The following is a 23,880-nucleotide window of genomic DNA, read 5'->3' as shown; positions in this document are numbered from 1 at the left end:
TGGTAGTGAATAACAACATCACCAACCACAGTCTGTAATAGAAAATTTTACCAGAAAGATTTTACTCACCATACCAACGCAGACTTCTGGGAGGGTTCGAATGAAGACCTGGTGGGCTAATCCTCGCCTCCGCCTCCTTAATAGAATTGAAACTTTCCTGCACGTTAGCTATGAAATTTTGGATTCTATGTCTGGAGCAGAGGCTTCTGATTAGGCTAGTTTAAAGTTTGTCCACTACTAAAGAACCCAGGGACACCACTAGTTTAAAGTAAAATCTTTTGAAGGTGGAGTCCGAGGACCAGTCGGTGGCATTCAAAATGTCCTCAAGCCGTGCACCCAGGGTAAAAGCCTTAGATGCCATTGCACCCCTTACAGAATGCGCTCCAAAACGAGAGATATCAATACCAGCTTCCTGCATAAGCCAGCGAACCCATCTTGCAATAGTAGGGGGCGAAACCGCCCGTGTGGCTTCGTAAGAGCAATAAACAACTGCTTGACGCCCTGAGGGTGTATATCTACCGTTGCAACCTCATAGGCTTTGAGAGCTCTGACCACACACAATTTAGGGACATCAGGAAATGCAGGATAGGATATAGAGGGTGAATTGCACTTAGTACGTCTAGAAATGTGAAAGGTAACTCCTTCCGGAGTGAAAACCCGGCCTGAGAGGTCCAAGGCCCTCACATCCGAAACTCTCCGACAAGAAATCAAACACAACAACATTGCTAGCTTAGCTGACATCTGTTTCCTCAATAGATATTTGTTAGAAGGCCACGATCGAAACAGGAGCAGAACTTTGTTCACATCCCATAAGACTGAGTAACGAGGCCGGAGGAACATGGCGGCCGTCAGATAGCGGTCGCGGCCGCACTCACCTCGGGGTTTCTTCATGGAGTGAGGGGGGTATGAAGGGAGGGAGGAGAGGCATTTCGGGGGCCCTTTGAGCCGACTTTTCTTTCTTTTCGCTGGTTTTCCTCACTCGGCGCTTGGTGGGCTCGCCTCCGCCTCTCCCGCTGGGCTGGATGGGCTTCGGTGGAGAGTGTCCCGGCTGGAGGTGGGAGGAGGCGGCGAGGCTTCGCAGGCGCCGGGTCTCTGCCTGCTTTTGGTTCCGGGCCTCGGGGGCAGTGTCAGCACTAGCAGCGGCTGAGCAAGTCCTTCCGGAGCAGTTGTGGGCTCCGCATCGAGAACATTGGGAGCAGGCAGCCGGGACTCCAGATGCTCAAACTGCATGTCATCCCCTAGAGGAGGGCACTGGTGGAGGCAGAGGTGACAATCAAGCCTCAGGGGGGGCCAAATCACCGGTAAGGTGCAATACATTTTTAAGTTTGGTTGGTTTGGTCCCGGCGTCTTGGGGTGGCTGCTTCAACACCCTTAGCAACTGCATGGAGGTGACTGAAGGCGGTTTTCTAAAAGGAACTGTTTCCCCTCCTGTTTCTCCTCCTAGAGTGGGCCGGTACACCTTAAGAGCTAGAGCTGCCTACTCGTTGCAGAATTTAGAGCCCACTTATGTCTCTGTGACCCAAAAGAAGACATCTATTGTAAATTTAACCAAAGCAAAGTTAAGGAGGTCCGGAGCTAGATTTGGGGAGAGCGAAGAAGAGGAGGAGGAATTGACACAGAGAGGTGTCCCTAAAACCAAAATCAGAGTAAAATAGAAACCCGCATTTAATTCAAAAATCACCCCCTCATTAAAGACTTACTATAGAGTCATGGCCACTACAGCGGAGCCCAATCAATCTACCGAAGTGCCTCCTGACGACCCGGAGGGTTTCTTTTCCAAAGTGAAATCAAAGTCTAAACCGAAACCTGCTGTAAACGATGGGGGGGCTTCCTCCCCCGTGACCCCGTTTTCTCAATGCAAACAGAGGGGGGTCAAGCAAAATCCCAAGCGACCTATTGGGCCTCCAACTAACTCTCCAGCACCTTAGGCCCCGCAACAAGGTTTAACCCTCTCAAATAGGTTTAATGCCTTGGGGTCATGGGATGAGGAAGGGCCCACGCCGACCAACGATCCCCCTAGAGACCTCGTAATGGGAGCCCCTCCTGGGTGCGCCGAGGCAGGAAGCACGGAAACAGGAGATGGCTCCGGAGCACGATTTCTGTCTGACATATTGATCGCTATGAAGAAGGAGATGTTAAGCGGGTTTAAGGTATCGGAACTTAACCAAGCAGAACTTGCGGGAAGGTTTTCCGTTTCTGAAGCCAATCAGGCAGCAATCAAGGCTTCCTGTGAAATTCTATCTCAGAGGCTTGATGAGGTGGTGGTTAGGACGGGCCTTCTTGAAGCAGAAATACCTGGCATTAAAGACACCATAAGTGAGGCCACTAAGGAAGTAGGGAAGCTAACCTTACAACAAAAGGCTCTGAAGGATGATATCGAAAGGCTGGAAAACCACTCAAGGAAGAACAATCTAAGACTCCTTAATATTCCCGAGAACTTGGAAGGTTCGGACTTAAAGGGGTTTGTTATTTCTATATTAAAGGGGTCTGTTTTGAAGGATCAGCCTGACATTAATTTAATGTCCGAGATTCAAAGAATTCACCGAGATCCCTACAGAATAAGCCCGAAAAAACAGAAACCCCGGAAGATTCTGGTCAATTTCCTCTCTTACTCAGTAAAAGAGCTAGTTTTGTCACTCGGTCTTAAGGAGGGCTCCTTGACCTTTTCCCCCAATGGTTCGGATCCATTTACCTTTCAAATAAGATCGGACATTTCTCACATAACGGCTACAAGGCAGTGGGAAATGGGTAATAGACTGGAGGAATTGAGGTCCCTGGGTGTAAAGGTGCAACTGAAATTTCCGGCTAAGCTGAGGGCCATGCATAATAATCAAATGCACCTATTACATACAATTGAAGAGGTAGATCTTTTTATGGCAGGATTAAGGAGGGCAGAGCAGGGAAAGTGAGGATCATCAAGTGGTTAGTGAGGGGTCTCTTTATTGGGCATTATATATCTCTTGTTACACTTCTTTCCTCCTACTCCCTCCCCTTTTCTTTTCCCCTAGTATATATATATTTTTTTTTTTTTAGCTGAACCAGAGGTGAGTGTGACCTAATGGGTTCACCCATCTTCAAGGGAGGGTTCCTCATGGGTTTAGGGGTAGGCACGGGGATGTGGGAGGGGGGTGGATCTTTGGGGGGGGGGGTCACCTGGGGTGGGCAAGGGGAGAATATAAAAATAAAAATGAAAAAACTAAAATAACCTCATCTTACTTTAGCCATTCAATCTTTGGAACAACACCAAGATGGAGGGGCGATGTATACGATGGCTGATGTAACTATAGACCAGACCGGTTTGGGCCTTCTTTCATGGAACGTAAATGGGTTACGATGTATTAGGAGGCAAAGGCTGATTATGAAATATCTGGAACTCGCGAAAGCCCGGGCCTGTCTCTTACAGGAAACCCATCTGACCACTGGGGAGTCGGATAAATTATTTTCAGGAGTCCCTTGGATAAAAGCATATGGCATCTCGGACCAAGGTATGAATAGCCGTGGGGTTGCTGTTCTGGTTAAACGGGGGGTAACTTGTACAATTAAATCCATCCAGACTGATAAATCAGGGAGATGGGTGATAGCGCAGTTGGACTTTGGGGGCACTGTCTTAACGTGCGCTTCATTTTATGGTCCTAACATTGACGACCCTTCTTACATTGTTAAGCTGCAATCTAAGCTTATGTTGTTAGCTCCTCCAATAATTGTTGGAGGAGATTTCAATGCCTTATTAGATCCTAATTTAGATAGGTCAAATCAGGCTCGTTCAATTCCGACTCCTCTTGTTAGACGGGCAATGAAGAATATGATGCATGACCTTGGCCTGGTAGACGTGTGGAGGTTCTTGAAGGGTGATAGGGCTGGATATACATTTTACAGCAAGAGATTCCATCACTCCTCCAGGATTGACTACCTCTTAGCTAGTAAGCTCCTACTTGGTAAGGACTCCGATATATCCATTCTCCCTAGCCATCTTTCAGACCATTCCCCCGTTTTCTGTTCCATCAAAATTTTTTCTTTAAAATCTCAATCGAGATGGACACTTAGCAGGGGAAGGTTAGACGATCCAGATTTGATTCAGGCAGTTAAAACATCATCTTCGGAGTTTTTTGACACCAACATTGGTTCAGCTGCCATTGAGGTCGTGTGGGATGCCTTTAAGGCTAATCTAAGAGGCCGACTGCACAGTCTCATTTGTTTTAAAAACCGTTCCGAAGGATGTGCATTGAAATTGGGCGAAGAAAAGATCAGATTGCTGGAAGCCGAGTTTTTGAGGCTATCAAACTCCCCAGATGGACAAAGGAAGTCGCGGGTAGAACTTGATCTTGAACAGGCAAGACAACGCTATAGAGGCATCTTAGAAGAGAAGTGCAAGAAGCAATGGGATAGGAATAGGATGGAGAACTATGAGTATGGCGAGAGGGCTGGGGCTCTTTTGGCGTGGAAAGCGAGATCGGAACGCTCGAAGAATGACATAGCTGAGTTGGTGATAAATAACCAAGGGGATAGATCCACAGATATAGGCGACATCCAAAATACTATACTCACGCTATTTGCGGATCTATACAGGGAGAACTTATCTCCTTCTAAACAACAAATACGCGGGTGGTTGAGCTCAAAATCCCTCTCCACGCTGACACAGGCCAATAAAGACTTCCTCCATTCCCCAATTACGCTGCAGGAGATAAGAACTCAAATAAAGCAGTCTAAAAACGGCAAAGCCTCTGGTATTGATGCCCTCCCAAACGAGGTGTACAAATCTCTCTCTGAGGAAGTCATCCCTGTTTTGGGATCCCTTTTTCAGTCAATCTATAGCCCAACAGGCCAAGTTCCCAATTCGTGGAGGGAGGCAATCATTGTTCTGATCCTGAAGCCAGGGAAAGACCCAGCTAAAGCGGATTCCTACCGCCCAATCTCCCTGCTAAATGCAGACTATAAAATCTTCATGGGTATTTTGGCAGGGAGATTGGGAAGTTAGCCCCTGGATTGGTTAATACAGACCAAAAAGGGTTCATTTCTGGGAGACACATCCAAGAACAAACACAGCTACTTATTGGAAACATCGATTTGGCGATCTCTAGACTCGAACCCCTGGCAGTGGTCGCGCTAGACGCCGCCAAGGCCTTTGACAGGGTGTGCTGGGTCTACCTCTGGGAGGTGTTGGAGGAGATGGGATTGGGCCCAATCTTTATTCACACTCTGAGAGGGTGCTATCAGGATGCTTCAGCTAAGATCCTTATCAACGGCGTACTTACTCCCAGTTTCACTATCCAAAGAGGGACCAGGCAGGGTTGCCCTATTTCCCCTTTGCTGTTCGACCTCTACATTGAGCCTCTTGCCCAGGCTGTAAGGCTAGATGAGACCATACCTCTGTTTAAGACACAGCAATATCGCTCTAAAATCGCTTTATATGCGAATGACATAATCATCTACACAGATGACCCCGAGATAACACTGCCAAAGGTCGGGGCTCTGTTGGAAGATTTCGGAGCAATCTCAGGATATCTGGCTAACCCCTCGAAGACGGAGGTTATGTGTTGATACATAGATCAGTGGAGTGGGGTTACCAGCAATACATTTAAATATCTTGGTATAGTTATAGTGAAAGATCTGGGGAAAATTCCATCTATTAATATAGGGAAAATAGTAAAAGAAATTGACCAGCTGTTTGCAAGGTGGAGGAACCTCCCCTTGACCATCTTCGGGAAGGTGAATTTAGTTAAAATGACTATCCTCCCGAAATTAACGTACTTGTTCAACGCGGTTCCTCGAGGTTTCCCTAAACACTCTATCTCAAAGGCGCAAAGTAAAATCGGGAGTTTCATCTGGGGTGAGAAGGGCGTTAGGCTATCTTGGAAAAAATTGAGGCGCCGCCTAGCTAAAGGGGGATTAGCCCTTCCAGATATCCGCTGCTATCTGGTTGCCTTTCAATTTAAGGCTATCAGGATGCTTTTAGGGGAACCAACTGCATGTGCCTGGGGTAAGTTGCTGGGGGAGTCGGTCAGCACTGAAGGCGGGGGGAATAAAGCAGGGTTTCTTTACAAGTTTGGCTCTCAAAAATTCTTCAAACGAGTAAGGTTGAAGGGGATCAAAAATGCCTTGGAGGTCTGGTATTTCATCCGCTCCGGATGTGGGATAGGTTACTACTCCGATCAGGCACCGATCTGGGACTCTCCGGGGACCCCCCCTGCCTCCAGGATAGTATGGCACTCCCAATTAAAAGAGCCGGGTTCACGACTTGGTCTGAGTTGGGGGATGAAAATGGCATACATCCTTGGGAGGTATTGAAAGCAAGAATAGGCTTGGGGTTCTCGAGGTTCAAGTTTATTCAACTAAAATCATGGTTTGAAACGGAGAAGGAGAATCTAAGGGGAAATGGTGAGGTGGAAGATGCTCTCAAGAACATTCAACATCTTAAGAAGGAAATCTCCATCTGGTACAGGCTCCTGATCAACGCAGATGACGTTGGTATTCCTCATCAGGTTTCAGCCTGGAATTACTCTCCTTTTGAACTGGATATTGGGAGCCTCCTGGAACCCTCCATGACCCTGCTTTATAAATACACAAAATCTGCCAGTTTGAAGAAAAATCACTTTTTTGTTACTAATCGAATCTACTATACTCCGGAGAAGATCTCGAAATTTGCCCCAGACCCTGAGCCGAGATGCCCCAGGTGCTCACTCCCTAAAGCCAACGATGTACACATCTTTTTTGAATGCGCTGAATTAGGAAAATACTGGGAAGGGGTGTGCAGATACTTATGTATGACCTTCGGAATAGATATCGTGTTGAACGGCTCTCTGATCTTTTTTGCCAACGACCAGGTGTCCACTGCCGGTTTGGCTCAACCACTCAGAGGGCTGTTATTATGTTTGATTTTGCTGGCCCGAAGGGAGATATGTTTCAGGTGGAAAGACCCCCTCCCCCCGAAAGTAGAAGACTGGTTAAAATCAGCACTGGCTATGGCCCGGTTAGATGTTATGAGTTCCAGCCCTAGCCTTCCTACACTCTGGGCACCCTTTGTTCGTCTGGGCCAGGAACTGAGACTCTGTTGATTCCATTCTGCAGTTGCTAAGGGTCGATAAATACCATGGTCCTATGATTAACACCTAAATCCCGGACGACAAAAGGGGATTGGTTGGATAACCTAAACAATTGCAGGCGGTCGGAGGGCGCCCCATTATTAAAACTGACCGGTTACGTCCTGCTAGCAGTTTATAGGTGAGATGAGGACAAAAAAAAAAAAAGACTGAGTAACGTGGCTCCAGAGGGGTCGACAGTCTGATACCCCTCAACAATTTACACACTAAAGGATGTTCCCCAACCGGGCGATTGTCCAGTGGAGCATGGCCCGCCGAGATCGCTGAACGAAAGGTATTAATTGACCTATAAGCCAATCCCTCCTTTGTCAGGGAGGCTAAGAAGTTAAGGACGTGGACAACGTCCGCCCCCACCGGATCCAATGGTTGTTGCAGACACCAACTGCCCCATCGTGACCAAGCTGAACGATATCTCTTATTGGTGCTGTCAGCCCAGGATTTAGCGAGCAACATGGCAGCGTCTTCTGAAAGGCCTGGGACTTTCCAGCATTGCCTGTAACCCGCCAGGCCATCAGACGTAGACTGCCTGTGGTCAGAAGGTGGTGAGGATTCCCCTGAGGATCCTTGAGGAGATCGGGACTGAGGGGTAGAGGGATTGGAAAATCCCAGGTAAGTTCCATCCGAACCGGAAACCAGGCTTGCGATCTCCATATTGGGGTAATCACCACTAGATCCGCCTGTTGTCTCCTCACCTGGGTTGACAACCTCATGTTCATTGCAAAGGGGGAAACGCATACCCCCGTTCGATGCTCCTATCCTGAAGAAACAAATCCACTGCCAATGCTTCCGGATCCGGCCGCCAACTGTAATATCGTTTCAGTTGGGGCGTCGAGTCGAGAGGCGAAGAGGTCCACTGAGAACGGACCCCATCGGGCCTGGATTTCTCTGAAAACACTGGGTTGAAGTTGCCATAGGCTGGTGTCCTTCCACTGGCGAGAGCACCAATCTGCCACCTGGTTGGACGATCCCAGAAGGTGTTCCGCCGACAGGGATATCTGGTTGGACAGACAATATTCCCAGAGATCGCGGGCTAGATTGGATAATGCTTTGGACCGAGTCCCTCCAAGATGGTTGATGTAGCGCACCGCTGCCACATCGTCCATCTTGAGTAGAACACAACTTTGGACCTTGTCCCTCGTCCAACACTTCACTGCAAACGAACCCGCCATCAACTCCAAGCAGTTGATGTGCAGGGCTGTTGCTGAAGAGGACCATCGTCCGCCTGTAGAAACTTCGCCGCAACGAGCGCCCCAGCCCGAGCCCCTGGCATCGGACTCGATTACGAGATCCAGCTTGGAACTGAATATCGCTCTGCCGTTCCATGCCTCCATATGCTCGACCCACCATTGCAACTCGGTTCTGGCCTCCTCTGTGAGAAGTACGACCTGAGAATAGGTGAGATCTTTGCGCAAGTGGAAGGTTTTGAGACACTGAAGGGCCCTGTAGTGTAGGGGACCCGGAATATCGCCTGAATGGATGACAACAGAAGGCCTACCACTCTGGCCAAGTGCCGTAGCAAAATTGTCGGCCTCGCGAGAGTGCGCCTCAGCTCGTGTCTGATTTTGGACAACTTCCGAGAGGGCAGGGACACTGAGTCTATCATGAAGCCCAGAAACTGCATCCACTGTGAAGGGAGAAGGTCTGATTTGGCCTTGTTGATGACAAACCCCAGCGACTCCAAGAGGGACACCGCACGTTGTAGGTGGGCCACCAACTTCTGCGGACATTGACTCATGATGAGTATGTCGTCCAGATAAATTATCAACCGGATGCCCTCCGATCGGAGGCGCTCCACCACTGGTTTCATCACCTTGGTGAAGCACCACGGAGCGGAAGACAGCCCGAAAGGAAGAGGGTGAACTCGAAGATCTGCGAGCCCCACTGAAACTGAAGAAAACGTCTGTGAGAGGCAAAAATTGGGATCGTAAGGTAGGCATCCTTCAGATCCATGCGGGCCATCCAGTCTCCTTCCTGCAGCAGATCCCGCAGGAGGTGAATGTCCTCCATCTTGAAGTGGCGGTAAGTGAGCCACCCGTTGAATTCCTTTAGATTTATCACGGGACGATAGCCCCCATCCTGCTTCTCTACTAAGAAAATGTTGCTGAGGAACCCCCGGGGGGTAGATTGGAGGGAGTAATTGCACCTTTCCTCAGTAGGTCTGATATTTCGTTGTCTAACAATACACTCTGAGCCCGAGTAAAGGCTAAAGGTCTGGGTCGAAGGGACTGCATGGGCATGTCTGAGTACTTGATTTGAAACCCTCTTACAGTTTGCAAACCCCAAGCGTCGGAGGTAAGCAAAGACCAATTGTGAAGAAAACCTTGGAGTCTGCCCCCCAACCTCACACCCCTCGCAGGCTGAACTCTCACCTCTTTGATTGTTGTGACCACTGTCTCCTCTGCGGCGACGGGGGAAACTTCTAGTCGGGTAGAAGTTCCCGAACTTGTCTGGATCTTGATACTGCCCTCTGTGGGATTCGCCTTGTTTGTAGGAGGCTCTACTGTAGGGTCGGCCGGCCGAGCACCCCCTGCCATGACCGGCTGCGCCAAAAACACGCGGGTAAAAAATGCGCTTGATTGACGTTTGGGCTTTATCCAAGGAGTTAAACGTATTAACGAACTTGCCAAATTCCTTGACGAAGGGATCTCCGAAGAGATTACCCTCCGCAATTGGGCCTACTTCAGAAGTGGCTAGCTCCCCTAGCTTGGGGTCAATTTTAATGAGTATGGACCCGCGTCACTCAGTAGAGATTGCCACATTAGCATTCCCCAGAAATATAATAGCTCTCTGAGCCCAACCGGAGAGTGTGTCAGGGGAAATCAGAGTGCCTGAGGCCTTGGCGTCCTCAGCCATGTCTAAAATTTTCGCCAAAGGCCCCGCCGTGTCAAAGAGTTTATCTTGGCACGCCCTCCACGAGCGATCAATACCTTTTTTGGGGTCTCTTACAAACTTGGACAAGAAGGTGGTCATCTTGGGATCTATTTCCGGTGTAACTGCGACCTTACCCTCCAGGGTAGGACGCGGGCACTCCGCCCGCAAGCAGCTACGCACCTCCTGATCCATGGGTTTACGTAATCTGGCCGTTATGTAGGCCGCCACCTTGGGGGCTGGAACCCATTGCGACGATCGAGGATGCAACAGCTTGTCGGGGTTGAGCATGCCTGCACTGAGGGCTGAAGATGTTGACTGTTCAGGGTGAGATGGGCACCATGGACGCTCCGACACCCCATCCCCATCAGAAGTCTGAGGGGAGTTGTCTGGATCCAGTGTAGCTACATCATCAGGAACCTCAGGAACCGCAGAGTGGCCAGTCGGACTCTCCTCCGGAGTACTAGGGGGTACAGTAGTCTTGGTTTCCGGCAACGCTTTCTTTAGGCGCGAAAAGGCGTCCAAATCCACCCCGCGGTCTCAGAACGATTCTGTTTGGGAATTACCGCACTAGCGGAGGGTTGGCCTGGAGGTAGGGGAGATGTATGCCCGAGAGATCTTCCCTCTGTGCTTGAATTAGGTATTTTTTCTTCTCCAGTGGCGCAACCACCTGGGACACTGCTTTAAATATAGAGGAGTCCATAACTTGACAAAAATGGTCATCGACCGGTAGGTACATGACCTCTTCCTCCTCTTCATAATATTTGTCATACTCCATGAGGAAACAGTTGCAGGCGTCTAAACAGACTAAATTAGGGGAAGGAATAAAGGGCAGATCCCTTAATCAATCAGCCCACACGTAAATGGGATTAATTACCATGATTCTGGGACCAATCACCCTCTGTATTCCGAGGTTAATGTAATTGAATCCTGCCTGGGCCGGTCCATTTAATAAAATTTGTCTTACCCGCAACGTGGGTGTTAAGGCTCCAGGCAGGGGCTCTTTACAAGAAAATCAGCCCAAACGCTCACAATCAAAGAAACGATCCTCCCCCGCGCGAGTCCATCTGAACCGCCATAATCGTTAGAGCGGAACTAGACAACTCGCGGCCGCCGGGGGGTAAAGCTCTCCAAGGAGCGTGAGCGAGCAGGCGCGTGGTCCCCTAGCGCCGGGAGGCCGCACCACGCCAAGAGCCTGAGGCGAATGCCGTTACCGCGAAGGAGCGGAGAGACGCTCCCGCCGTAAACTTAAAATGAAGCGGGCAATTTGAATATTTCAGCAATCGCTAAGCACTTCCATCATAACGCAATGCCGTGTAGGCCATTAAACATTAAAATTACTACATAAACGGTCGAAATTAGAAAGAAGGAAAAAAACACTCATCTGTATGCTGCTGGAGCAGCGAAGAAAGAGGAGGATAGAGCGCCCGCAGGGGAGGATATGAGGCGTCCTGATATAGGATTGGTTGTTACTGTTTGGGACATTTTCGGTTTTCATTTTCCCTGTGTCCATTGGAAATGTAGCTGCTGGAGTAATAAATGGAGAAAGATACAGCCTAATCAGAAGCCTCCGCTCCTGACATAGAATTCACCACTGTCATTAGTGCAACAGCCCCACCTTTGTGCCACACATTCTATCTCTTCACCTCCCACTGAGGTATTTTTTCGCCCTTTACCGATCACGGAAACGGAACACCGGATTGCTCGGTGCTGCGGTTTTCCCTAGTTAGGTCTGCCGGTTTCCCTTGGCAAAACGAGCAGGAAACCCTGTATATAACAATCCTCTCTGGATGAGGATCTCTGTCATTGTACCTGATCAAGCTTACTGACGCAGCTTTTTCTGAATCTACACGCGGAGCGCTGTCCCGCTTTTCCATTCTTCTACCGAGGTAAGAATTGGCACATACAGGCCGCTTAGCCCTTGCGCTCATCCCTTAATTCAGTAATGTGGCCCCTTCATTATTTTTAATTTTCAGAAATTCTCTCAGTGCATTGTCACTGTTAATCCACAAAGGGATTATACAACGCTAAGGCTGTGGCGTATAATTAATTGAGCCCCTCTGGCCCATCTACATACCCCATTGGATTGACAGCTTGTCCTCACATTGAGGTAAGAACCTCTGTGAAACTTGTAATTGATTATACATAGCGGATTGTCCAACTATCAGTAATTGCATCATTCTTCTTTACTTCTTTTCTCACAATCACAGTACCCGGACGGGGTCCTCATGTGAGTAAACCTTTTTCCTCTTTTCTTCACGTGTGGCACATCATTTTCACAAGGCTGCGCAACCATATATTCAGGTACCTTTTATCCAACGGCCTTATTCTATTTATTTTTCCTATTTTTTGCATTTGTGCTGGTATATGGGCCTTATGCTCAATTTTTATTTCAATCCCATTTAGATGTCCCATCATCAATAGTCCTGAAGAGCCCCCACATTGTTTTGAGGGTCGAAACGCCGTCGACCTATAGAAGAAGCGAATCATTTCCCCAGCACATATCACTGTATATAGCTGCTGGTCACATTGAATTATTATGATAATGGTCGACTTGTACAAGCTGTGGAAACCTTGTATTTAATATTCACATTGTCACTTAGGTTTAGGTTCCCTTTGTCACTTGGGACACTATGCACAAATGTTGTTTTGCTGTATAATGTTTACTCCTAACTTTATTGTTTAAAAAATCCATAAAATATACTACACTGTAATCGGTGTGTTAGTGGTTCCTTCGCGGTCTGCCATTATCTTAACCCTCTATATCGCGATTGTGCTTATGTATCATAACCTCATAGTATATTATTCCACAGGAACCATTGTTTTTCCTATATAGCCGGTACTCTGTGAGCATATGCGCGAGGAATGAATATGTAATTATTCTGGAATATGAGGTGTGAGTATGGGATAAAAAGGTGTAACTGGTATCCATGGGTTTATGTGCCCTTTAAGTCCGTCTTCTTTTAAAGAAAATCTTGGGTCATTTTCAATGCTTCATCAATCTTTTGCAGTTTTGGTGACCGGCAACATTGAAGTTTTTCTTTAAAAAATCAACTGCAAGATTAAGTTTTGAACTTGATAAGGAACACTGTTCTCAGTTACCTCTTTACAGGCCTTATGCAGCCACAATAGAGTAAAAAATCTGCCAAAAATAGCTCAGATTTTATAGGGGGTAAACCGCTTCCCCTATCCCTGGTGCCTAGTCGTTGGATCACTGCTTGGGGATCGCTCTTGTGGCCATCTCCAAGTGAGGAGTCACTAGGCAGAGGTACCATTCGAAAGGGGAGATTGACCAGCTGACTCGCTGCCAACCGAGATATTTAATTTATCATGGATTTTTCATTTTTGGATTGTTGTTTTTTTAATCTTGCATGGAGACCTTGAATCTGGTCTCACTTTTCGAGAAACCCATTTTTCAGAAGGCTTTTCCCCTCTCTTAATATTCTGATCTCCCTATTGGGACTGAGCCATATTCTGGATTTCCCTTTTGTTGGAACAATTTGTGAGGTTTTGCATTTAGTTTGCTCAATCCTATTTGCCCATACTGGACCCTGTCCTGACATGTGGTGCTACATCTCTGACCGCAAATACCTACGATATAGATACTATTACCTTTGTTGAAGCCTTTATATGCAACTAGATCAGTTCCCAAATATAATTGCGCGCTCCTTAAAGATTTCTCTTGTCTACCTACTCACGTCAGATGGCTGATGCCACTGAACTCTGAATACAGACAACGCCCTCATTGTTCCCCCATACTTTTGGAGTAGATGTAGCGAAACACGCGTCGGCGCATCTTTCTCTGTCAGTTGCATTGAGCAATTATCTGTGTACATTAACTTAAACAATTATACAATCAGTTGAAATATTTTAATCTTAATATGTAAAAAAGGGAAACAAATTATCATACAATTGTGTGTTTTAATCATGTTCTTTTTTTAAAATATGTATTCTTGTAGTATGTCTTAGTGTGAGTGTATTGTTGGATTTCTGTTATTGTAAAATCCATGTATAGTTTTTTTCATGTAGGTTCGTTCTTTGTTTAATTTGTCTTCATTGTGGAGCTTGCGTAAACAATTGCCGTATATAATGTAAATATAAATAATATTAGCTGTATTTGTACACTACAAGGAATAATGTTTGTTACTGATGGTGAATAAAATACAAAATCAATTGATCTGACTTATGGTTTTGGAGATGCACTGTCTCTTTTTGAAGTTATTGGATACGTTTTGTGTTTTCTGTTAGTTGTGACCTAGGCCTTCCCTGGTTTCTTCTCCATAAAATTACTGTCAGGGACCATCTTTTTTGATTGCGTAGACCCCTTTCCAAGGATGCCTCCTCCAAGAGAATCAGTTCTCAGGTAGCTGACCTATACCCCCGAGAACTGATTCAGTGAAATGCTCATTTTGCTTTCAAGTTTACTGCAATGATGGCAATAGTAGGTGCAATTAAAAAAAACAAACATGCTGCTCGAAAAGCTCTTTCCCGAGCTAAAAATAAAATAAAGGACTCTCCCTGGTGCAGAACACCAGCGGGGCCTTTTTACACCGGTTAATGACAACTCACTGAGAGGTAGTGCGGATTTCGGCATTGGCCAACACCTGATCTCAAAGGATCAAGGTTACTTAAATAAAGAATCAAAGTCGATTTGACTACAAGAGCAAAGCAATTTTCTGTGACATATGTTACTGCAGTGTATCACATAACTTACATCCAGGCCATAGTGGTGTTTCTGGGTGATGCTCATTTGGTCATACACATGGGTGGTATAGGCAAATACTACAGCCCATGAATTATTATCTTCCACACTACTGGTACCTTTCCTGAACTGCGTTACCTTTACTGGAAATCAATTAAGCCAATCAGGTGTAGCCAACTTCACCTTAATTTTATGGGGGATATGGCTTGCACAATGACACTGAATTGAGGCTACTAAACTCCACAATATGCTATCCAGTAAAGAGTTAAAAAACCTTCCTGTACACCAAGCAGAAAAGGTTATATTGCAACACCAACATTGGGATCTTTTTATCGTGTAGCACTCAGTCCTCACAGCTGTCCAGAACAGGTATATTTCACAAGATTTGCACCTTCTCAGAATTAATATAAAATGGTATTTGAATAAGGTTCCATTTGTCATGTGCAATATACATATTTAGCAAGAATTTTTCAGCCTGGTATATCGGAACATTCAATGACCATGTAAATCTACAAAACATATTGGTGATTGAGAATCCCAGTTAGAGGTAAGTCACCTACTTCTCTTCACCGTTTTTTATATTCGTCCCACCCAGCCTCCCAGAAGAGGGAACCTACAACAGCACAGTGTGCTATCTGATGGAGTTTAGGTTAGTTCTGGTTGTGAGGCTTTGATGCCCTGCTACTCCACGACTCAAAGAGAAAAAATCTGAAAGTAGTGAATGGGCTACTAGTGTGTGAATAAGTGGCGGCAGGCAGGGCACGAGGGTGGCGGGGAGATTGAAAAACAACAAAAACAAACAAAAAAAAAAATTCCCTTTTAAACAAACGCTGTCTCTCCGTTGCCGCTTTTCTTAGCGAGGTCTGAACCAGGAAGCACCCAGGCTCCCCAGAGCCACTCACAAGAGACGCGGACAGGGAGACTGTACAGGTTCCTCACCAGGGTGTGCATTACAACCTGGTGGGGAAGATGCAAAGTACGCAAAACTGTTTGGCTGTCTCAAGATGGCCGGCCAAGCAATCATGCACCTGGGGCGTGCAAACCAGTGCTCCTCCTGTGATCTCAGCCCCCCCCCCCCCCCCCCCCAACCCAGCTCCGTAACAAAGAAAAATAAAATGATAATAACAAAGTTATCATTTTATTTGTACTTTTTTTCTCCCCTGCGAGCAGTTGGGGCGACACCATAGCGGAGGAGGAGCCGCCGCTGGTGCAAATATAATGAAAGTCACTCTTATACTATGGTGGATGGAATATCAGTTAGTTATGAACACTGAAGAGCTACAGTTAATCTCAGTAACTTAATTTTACATACTTTAGTAATTCATTCTCCTATTTAAGCAGACCAACTTCTTGTCTCCGACTCTTTTACCGGCTTAATCATTAACACTTATGTGGTCTGGTAGACTGAGAAATTTACAGGACATATACAAATTCAAGATAAGACCTGGTGGATGGCAGGGTGTGGGCACAATGTTTCTTTCATTTTCTCCTCTGCAAAGTACTCTAGTTTGTTGAGGATGTTGCACAAGTAAAAAATGAGGAGCAGTGGGTTGTAGGTATAAGAGACATTGCAGGAAGCAACTTCTTTTTACCCTCACACATAGGATGTAGTTGATCTTCCCTTGGTACAAAACACACTTTTTATGTCCAGCATTATACCCCTCTATACAGATCAGTAGTTTGTCTCTGCAACCTTTCTTTAGATACTGACACAAATGATATTCTGACATTACACTCCATTGTCGTTCGCACAAGATTTCGTAAGTCATTTTGATTTTTAGCAAAACCTAAACTGATGGATGTGATTTTTAATTTATGGGGCCTACGTTTTTTGTCCTTCCAGGAAATATATTGTTCTTAATGATAAAATGCATAGGGTTATCAGTGGAGTTATAAGTTGGAGGGTTCCTGGGTGATCTTTGTGTCGACTATAAGTATGCAATGCATTGCTGTTTATTTATTGATGCAAATGCCACAAAAAGTGGCAGTTCAAACATGGCAATTTTATGACAGGTGAGCTTGTATGTTTCTTCCATTATAACAAGCAAAGATTTACCCTTTCATCTGTTCTTCACTAGAATCTGCAATCAAGGTTTAAATGCTGTACAACACTTGGGCTGTGAGCTTGCATCTTCATTACAATGCAGAATCAGTCTCCAAAACACGTTGGGTCTTTGACTTGCATAGTAGTTCTTGGTACCATAGCAGTTTCTCGTGTCCTGTAGATAGGGCTACATAAACACGGTTGTAGAGTCAAGTCTGTGCTTTAGACTTAACATGAAGTAGTTCTTTTTATCCTTGTGCACAGACCGTTAATTTGAAGAGTCAGCGTCGAACTGATGACACAGAGATAAACATCAAGATCCAGATGACAAAGATCCTGGAGCCTACGTCTGATCTGTGTATCCCTTTCTACAATGTTGTCTTCAGACGGTAAGGCCATGCACGTCTTTTGTTTGGAGAAGGGATTCCGGCATGCATGACCGATTTGGCAGTCCTAGGGAGATTGCAGCATGCACTCTCATAACTACAGTAGCTGGGTGTATTTGCTGCCCATTATGTGAATATCAAATAGACTATTGTGCTTTAATGCTTTTCATGGGACAACGTTGCACGCAGACACGTGGTATAATGAAAAGGTGTTCCCTTTGTATTGTACTAACACACCAATGATTTGATTTTTGACTCGGATCATGCAAAGAGATGAGGTGTTAAACTCCTTTTTGCATTCCGCATCAGGTCCTCTTTACCATTTGGGTTTCCAGGATCCACTCTTCCCGAAGAGGTGACATCTTCATTTTGCAAGCACTACCAGACGTACTCACAAAGTCTCCGTAATTTAGATGAACCTGCTTATTGAAATAACTAGACAGCAATGAAGACCAGATCTAAAGTTCTCAAGTTTCACTTCAGTTACTCGCAATATATGTATGAAGAATCTTAGAGAGCTCTAGCTACAACGCAGTTTCTTAAAAGTCAGCACTTCAAATGTAAATGTTAGTTAAAATAATAAAACAATATGCGCTTGACACAGACAGACCATATGCTATTAATACGCCATCATAATTTCTTAAGTAAACAATGTTACACATTTTTACTTTCATACACAGCATCTACTTAACTGCACAAAGTAACATATAATGTCCATTGCACATTAAAATTCGCAACTTAAGAGTTAATAATTGAGTAGAATTAACTTGGTAAGGAAGACTCTATGCTCAACATGCAAACCGTGTTACATTTTGAGATAAGCTCATTACTGTCAACTGAAATTCTATTGAAAGTGTTTGTAGAGAAACAAATATAACTTTTCTCTGATTAAAACAAAGGATGTAAACCTGAACTGGAAAATACTTTAGCCGAGCTTTTTGTGTAATTTAGAAAACAAAATAGTATTGCTTTCATTTATTTGCACACTTTTTCAGCTACAAAGTTACTCCACAATCCAGACTGCACTTTACGAACAATGCATGTTTTCCTCAGACAATGAGCTCCATGGTAAAAAACATAGGCAGTGTCAGAAATTAGCTTTTAGATTCTATGTCAGGACTGGAGGCGAGGATTATGCCTTCTTCCTTCACTTTATTCCACAGCAGCATGAAGGTAAACAAAAGACTACATTTCCCATGAACCACAGGGAAAGAGTAGTCTAAAAACAACATGGTAACAACCAATCAACAGGGAGCTTCAACGTCCAATCCACGATGAGAGTGTCCCACATAGTCCTTTGCTAGTGTCCTCTCTTCCTCTTTCTTCGCTGCTCCGCAGCAAGATAAGTACCCTTTAGTTCTTTTTCTGTATAGTGCTTAAAGGGTTATGATCATAATTCAATGCTAGCGTTTGATGTGACAGTTGTTTCATGTAGATGCTTTCGTTATTGCCATAACTTTATTGCGGTTGTTGGGAGGAATTTCTGTATTTCAAATGTAGTGGTTGCGCTTTAGCGTTGGTTTTCTCCTCGTATTTTCTTGAGTTTTCGTCATACTGCGGTTCAGCGCGTTGGTTGTTTGTACGCCGCGGGGTCGAGGTTCTCCTCGTCCCTACGCGGCGCTTCGCTGGCTCGCTCTTGGTCCTCCCGCCTCTAGAGGGCGCTGGGGGTCACGGGACGCGCGTCGCTGGTTTGATTCTCTTCAGAGAATTCAAACGTCGCGCGCGCCAGTCCCGAGGAGCCCGGTCTGAGATATACGCCCGCTTGGGGGTCTGTACGGGCGATCAGCGGTAAAGTTAACCCGCGATCGGCCGTATTTCGTACAGTACGCTCTGTTCGCTCAAAGAGCTGTTGGTGGACAGAGTCTAGTATTTGGCTCACAAAACGCCTCGTTAGAGGTCTCGTATTTTTTCCCTGCTCAGGGATTCTTAAAGGGGACCCAGTCCAGACCAGTGAGCATCCCTTGGCAGTGGGGTGTGTACTTTATAATCTTGTTGCCAGCAGTGGTCCCTGGGGGCTCGTCTCCCTGTGATTGCGGCTCTTTAGCTGCGCATCTGAATTGGCTGACACCCAGCCTCTGGTCCAAGGCCTGGTCACGGGCTATTAAACTGCTACTCCGCTTGCTGGGCTCATGGAGTACTACGACGAATTCCCGGAAGAGGAAAACCCTCTTGCGGAGCTGCCCTGGGAGGATGCATTTTATGAGGCTGTAGATTCCTCTATTTATCAGGCCGTGGGTCAGGTTATTTCCCCCCTGGAAGATAGGCTGTCGCGCCAAATAAATGAAGCGTTTTCTCGCCTGGAACACCGCATGGGTTCCCATGCTGCCCTGCCTACTCCCTCGGTTCCCCTTCTCACAGGTTCCCCTCCGAGTAAGCGCCCTCGGGTGCCTGGAGTGGATGGCGACGCTTTTGAGCGGTTGCGACAAGCTTTCCTAGACAACCAGACAGTCCAACCTAGGGTTGTTTCCCCCCCTTCCCCCTCCTGCCCCTAGGGATGTGGGTCAGGGCACGTCAGGCGATCCAGACTCAGATCCCGGCCCTTCCAGGCCGTGGCTTCCTGCTCACCCTACTGTTCCCTCGATTACCTCAGACATGTTGGATCCAAACGAAATCATTCATCCCCGCTCTTCGGAGTGGGTTCCCGGGGATAAGGTGGCGGCTTATGTGGCGGAGCACATCCGTCGACCCCTAGAAAAGGAAGCCCGTAATTGCTTGCGGGCGGAGTGCCCTCGGCCCTCGCTGGAGGGTAATGTAGCTCTCACCCCCGAGGTTGACTCCAGGATGTTCACCTTTTTACAAAAATTCATCCGAGACCCCAAAAAAGGGATTGATGGGTCCTGGCGGGCATGCCAGGACAAGCTCCTGGACGCCTTAGGGCCGGCTACCAAGATTTTAGATATGGCTGAAGAGGCCAAGGAGTCAGGCTCTATTATTTCCCCAGAAACCCTCTCCAATTGGGCTCAGAGGGTGGTCATTTTTCTGGGCAATGCCAACTGCGCTCTTTCTACCGAGCGCCGCAGATCCCTGCTCATAAAGATAGATCCCAAACTAGGGGACCTGGCGGATTCCGAGGCTGGCGCCGTGGCTCAGGGTGGCCTGTTTGGTGAGCCTTTCGTGAAGGAGCTGGGCAAGTTCGTGTATACCTTCACTTCCCTCGACAGAGCTCAATCCACCATCAAGAAGGTCTTTCCCCGTGTTTTTCGCGGGGCCGGTCGAGGCAGGGGCCGCTCGGCCGGACGAGGTCACCAGCAGGGTAACCAGAGAGGCTCCGGTCAGGCGCAGGACCAGTCACGATTTGGGAACTTCTACCCTACCAGAGGCCGCAGAGGCAAAGGAAGAGGATTCCGCGGTGGCTCCACCGCCTCCAACTCCGGTGAGTCTTCTCATTTTTTCCCCATCTCAGATAGGGGGACGGTTGCGAAGTCATTTTCAGGCTTGGTTGTCCCTGATTCACGATGCTTGGGTTCTCCAAACAATGAGGGGGTTCCATATAGAATTTACAGGGTCCCCGGTTCAACGGTCAAGTCCCCGTCCCATCCAGTTTTCGGCTCCGGACGTCGCCCTAGTGGACGAAGAGGTCGCACCCCTCCTCCAAAAGGGCGCCATTCTTCCCGCCATCCGCCATTCCAGAGGTTTTTTAAGCAATATCTTCTTAGTGGACAAAGCAGACGGCGGCAAGCGGCCCGTCATCAATTTAAGCGAGTTCAACGAATGGCTGGTTTATCGCCATTTCAAAATGGAGGGGATCCACCTCCTGAGGGATGTTTTACGACCCTGCGATTATATGGTGCGCCTAGATCTCAAGGACGCCTACCTAGTGATCCCGATTTTCCCTCCGCACAGGCGGTTTCTCCAGTTCTCCTGGCGCGACCAGGTTTACGAGTTTGCTTCCCTCCCGTTCGGCCTCTCGTCCGCCCCGTGGTGCTTCACCAAGGTCCTCAAACCGGTGGTGGAGTATTTGAGGGCAAGAGGGATCAGGATGATCGTGTACCTGGACGACCTCCTTTTGATGGCCTCTTGCCCGCGTCATCTGGAAGTCCATCTCCAGATGACGGTGGACCTCCTTCAAGGTCTCGGGTTTGTCATCAACCAGAACAAGTCTCTCTTACATCCGACCCAGTCGCTTACCTTTCTGGGTTTCGTGATGGACTCGCCCTCTTCCACTCTCAGCCTTCCGGCCAAAAAGATCTCCAAGATCAGGCACGAGTTGCGTCGCGTCTTGGCCAGGCAGAGACTCTCCCTTCGTCAGCTCGCCCGCGTGGTCGGTCTTCTGTCGGCCTCCATTCAGGCCATATTTCCAGGCCCGCTTCATTACCGGGCTTTACAGCGCCTAAAGGCTTACTTTCTACGCAAAGGTTTCCCTTATTCGCACACGGTGGCTCTCACCCCAGAGGTGAGTGCCGAGATCCAGTGGTGGCTGGACCATATGGAGGCCTGGAAGGGGCGAGCGATTTTCGGGTCCGCCCCGGATCTGATAATCGAATCAGACGCCAGCCGGTTGGGCTGGGGTGCACGCTGCGGGGAGTTAACCACAGGAGGTTTGTGGTCTCCAGACGAACAGAAATTACACATAAATTGTCTGGAACTTTTGGCAGGTTCGTTTGCCGTACGGTGCTGGACGAAGGATTTGGTGCGGTCGTGTGTTCTGCTGAAAATGGACAACATTTCCGCAGTCAGATATGTGAACCACCTGGGGGGAACCAGGTCCAAGGCTCTCTCGGATCTAGCGGCAAGTTTTTGGCAATACTGCCTGGACAGCCAGATCTCAGTCACGGCAGAGTATCTCCCCGGCAGGGACAATCTAGAGGCGGACTTTCAATCCCGCCATTTCCGGGACTCCAGCATGTGGATGTTGGACGTGGACGTTTTTGTGGCTCTGAACGAGCTGTGGGGTCCGTTTTCAGTGGATCTGTTTGCATCCAGGTTGGACCACCAGATTCCCCGGTTTTTCAGTTGGAGACCGGATCCGCTGGCGGCGGCGGCCACGGACGCGTTCCTGGAGGATTGGAGCGCGGAGCAGGGATACGAGTTTCCTCCGTTCGCAATGATCACGCGCTCTTCGGCGCAGGCTCGCAGGCAGAAAGCGGACCTGGTGATGGTCACTCCCCTGTGGAGGTTGCAAGTGTGGTTTCCAGTTCTTCTGGAACTTTCTTGGGATTTTCCAATTCTACTCCCCCAATTTCCCACTCTTCTCAAGAATCCCGACGGGGGTCTTCACCCGCTAGTGTCAGCGGGGTCGCTGTTTCTCATGGGGTGGCGGATTTCCGGGGTAGATTGGAAACCCCGGGACTTTCGCGAGCGGCTGAGAGCCTCATCTCAAAGGCCTGGGCGGACAGCACAGTTAAAAGATACAAGTCCGCATGGAACAGGTGGGTCAGTTGGTGTATGCGACGGGGTTACGATCCCTTGGGCGCAGACGTGGTTCAAGTGGTGAATTTTTTGGCCCAACTAGCTTCTGAGGGTTTGGCCTACCCGTCCATTAATACCTTCAGGTCGGCTATTTCGTCGGATCACACCCCGGTTAATGGAACGCCTATAGGGGAACACCCATTGGTTTGCAGGTTTCTCCGAGGAGTGAGGCTCTCGTTACCCCCGGAACCTCGTTACTCCGCTTTGTGGGACGTGAATCTGGTCCTTAATCTTTTTCTCTCTTGGCAGCCTAACCGGTTTCTTTCTCGAATGGAGCTTTCAGCAAAATTGGCAATGCTCCTTTGCTTGATCTCTTGCAGGAGAGTATCAGACGTGCGGGCTCTGGATATTTCCGGAAGGATGTTCACCCCTAACGGGGTGACCTTCACACTTTTACGGCGTACTAAGTGCCATACCAGGGTAATCTCGTACCCGGCGTTCCCGGACTCGCCTAAGTTATGTGTGGTTCGGTGCCTAAAAGCTTATGAAGAGATGATGGAAGAATTCCGTCCCCCGGGCGAACGCCAGTTGCTCATTGCACTCCGGAAGCCCTTTAAAGCGGTTTCCTCACCCACCATTGCCAGGTGGGTTCGGTGGGTGATGCAGGAGGCTGGAATAAGCCTTCGGGATTTTGGAGCGCACTCCGCTCGCGGTGCAATGGCTTCGAAGGCGTTTGGCCTGGGTGCGCGCCTGGAGGATATCCTCAATGCTGCAGATTGGTCCTCGGACTCTACGTTTAAAAGGTTCTATTTCAAGCCTGTTCTGAATATGGTTTAGCTGGTTGTGGGCAAGCTTTGAACAAGCATAATCCTCGCCTCCAGTCCTGACATAGAATGAAAATTTTCCTAGCTAACGTAACGGAAAGTTTCAATTCTATTAAGGACTCTGAGGCGAGGATTATCCCGCCCTTTCACTCCTGGAGGAGATCCCTCCCCGTATGACAGTAAGTAGAGGTTTTCCAGTGTTCATTGACAATTTCCTGATGCCTGTAACCTGCCTTGCTCCGTAACAGGGTTCCTTTGCGTTTCCTGGAGTAATACATCTCTGTTATTTGCAGGTTCAGACGCTCAAAAACAGGATGTTTGAGGAGTGCGGGTCAGCTGTCGTCGCGCTCCGAAAGAGGAAGAGAGGACACTAGCAAAGGACTATGTGGGACACTCTCATTGTGGATTGGATGTTGATGCTCCCTGTTGATTGGTTGTTACCATGTTGTTTTTAGACTACTCTTTCCCTGTGGTTCATGGGAAATGTAGTCTTTTGTTTACCTTCATGCTGCTGTGGAATAAAGTGAAGGAAGAAGGCATAATCCTCGCCTCCGAGTCCTTAATAGAATTGAAACTTTCCGTTACGTTAGCTAGGAAAATTTTCATTCTT

The 23,880-nt window shown here is 47.6% G+C and overlaps 1 protein-coding gene across 3 annotated transcripts in view; it reads left to right on the top strand.

Moving 5' to 3' along the window:
• Positions 1–23,880, top strand: part of PIWIL2 (piwi like RNA-mediated gene silencing 2) — a 1,855,951-nt gene that overhangs the window by 536,699 nt on the left and 1,295,372 nt on the right. For all 3 annotated transcript variants that reach the window (XM_085633754.1, XM_085633756.1, XM_085633755.1), the window contains one exon: positions 16,976–17,100. In XM_085633754.1, coding sequence (XP_085489880.1) covers positions 16,976–17,100 — 125 coding nt within the window. The remainder of the gene's footprint in view (positions 1–16,975; positions 17,101–23,880) is intronic.

This window comes from Triturus cristatus, chromosome 11 (genome assembly GCF_964204655.1).
Source record: "Triturus cristatus chromosome 11, aTriCri1.1, whole genome shotgun sequence".
NCBI lineage: Eukaryota > Metazoa > Chordata > Amphibia > Caudata > Salamandridae > Triturus > Triturus cristatus.
This window is presented reverse-complemented; position numbering and strand designations above follow the sequence as displayed.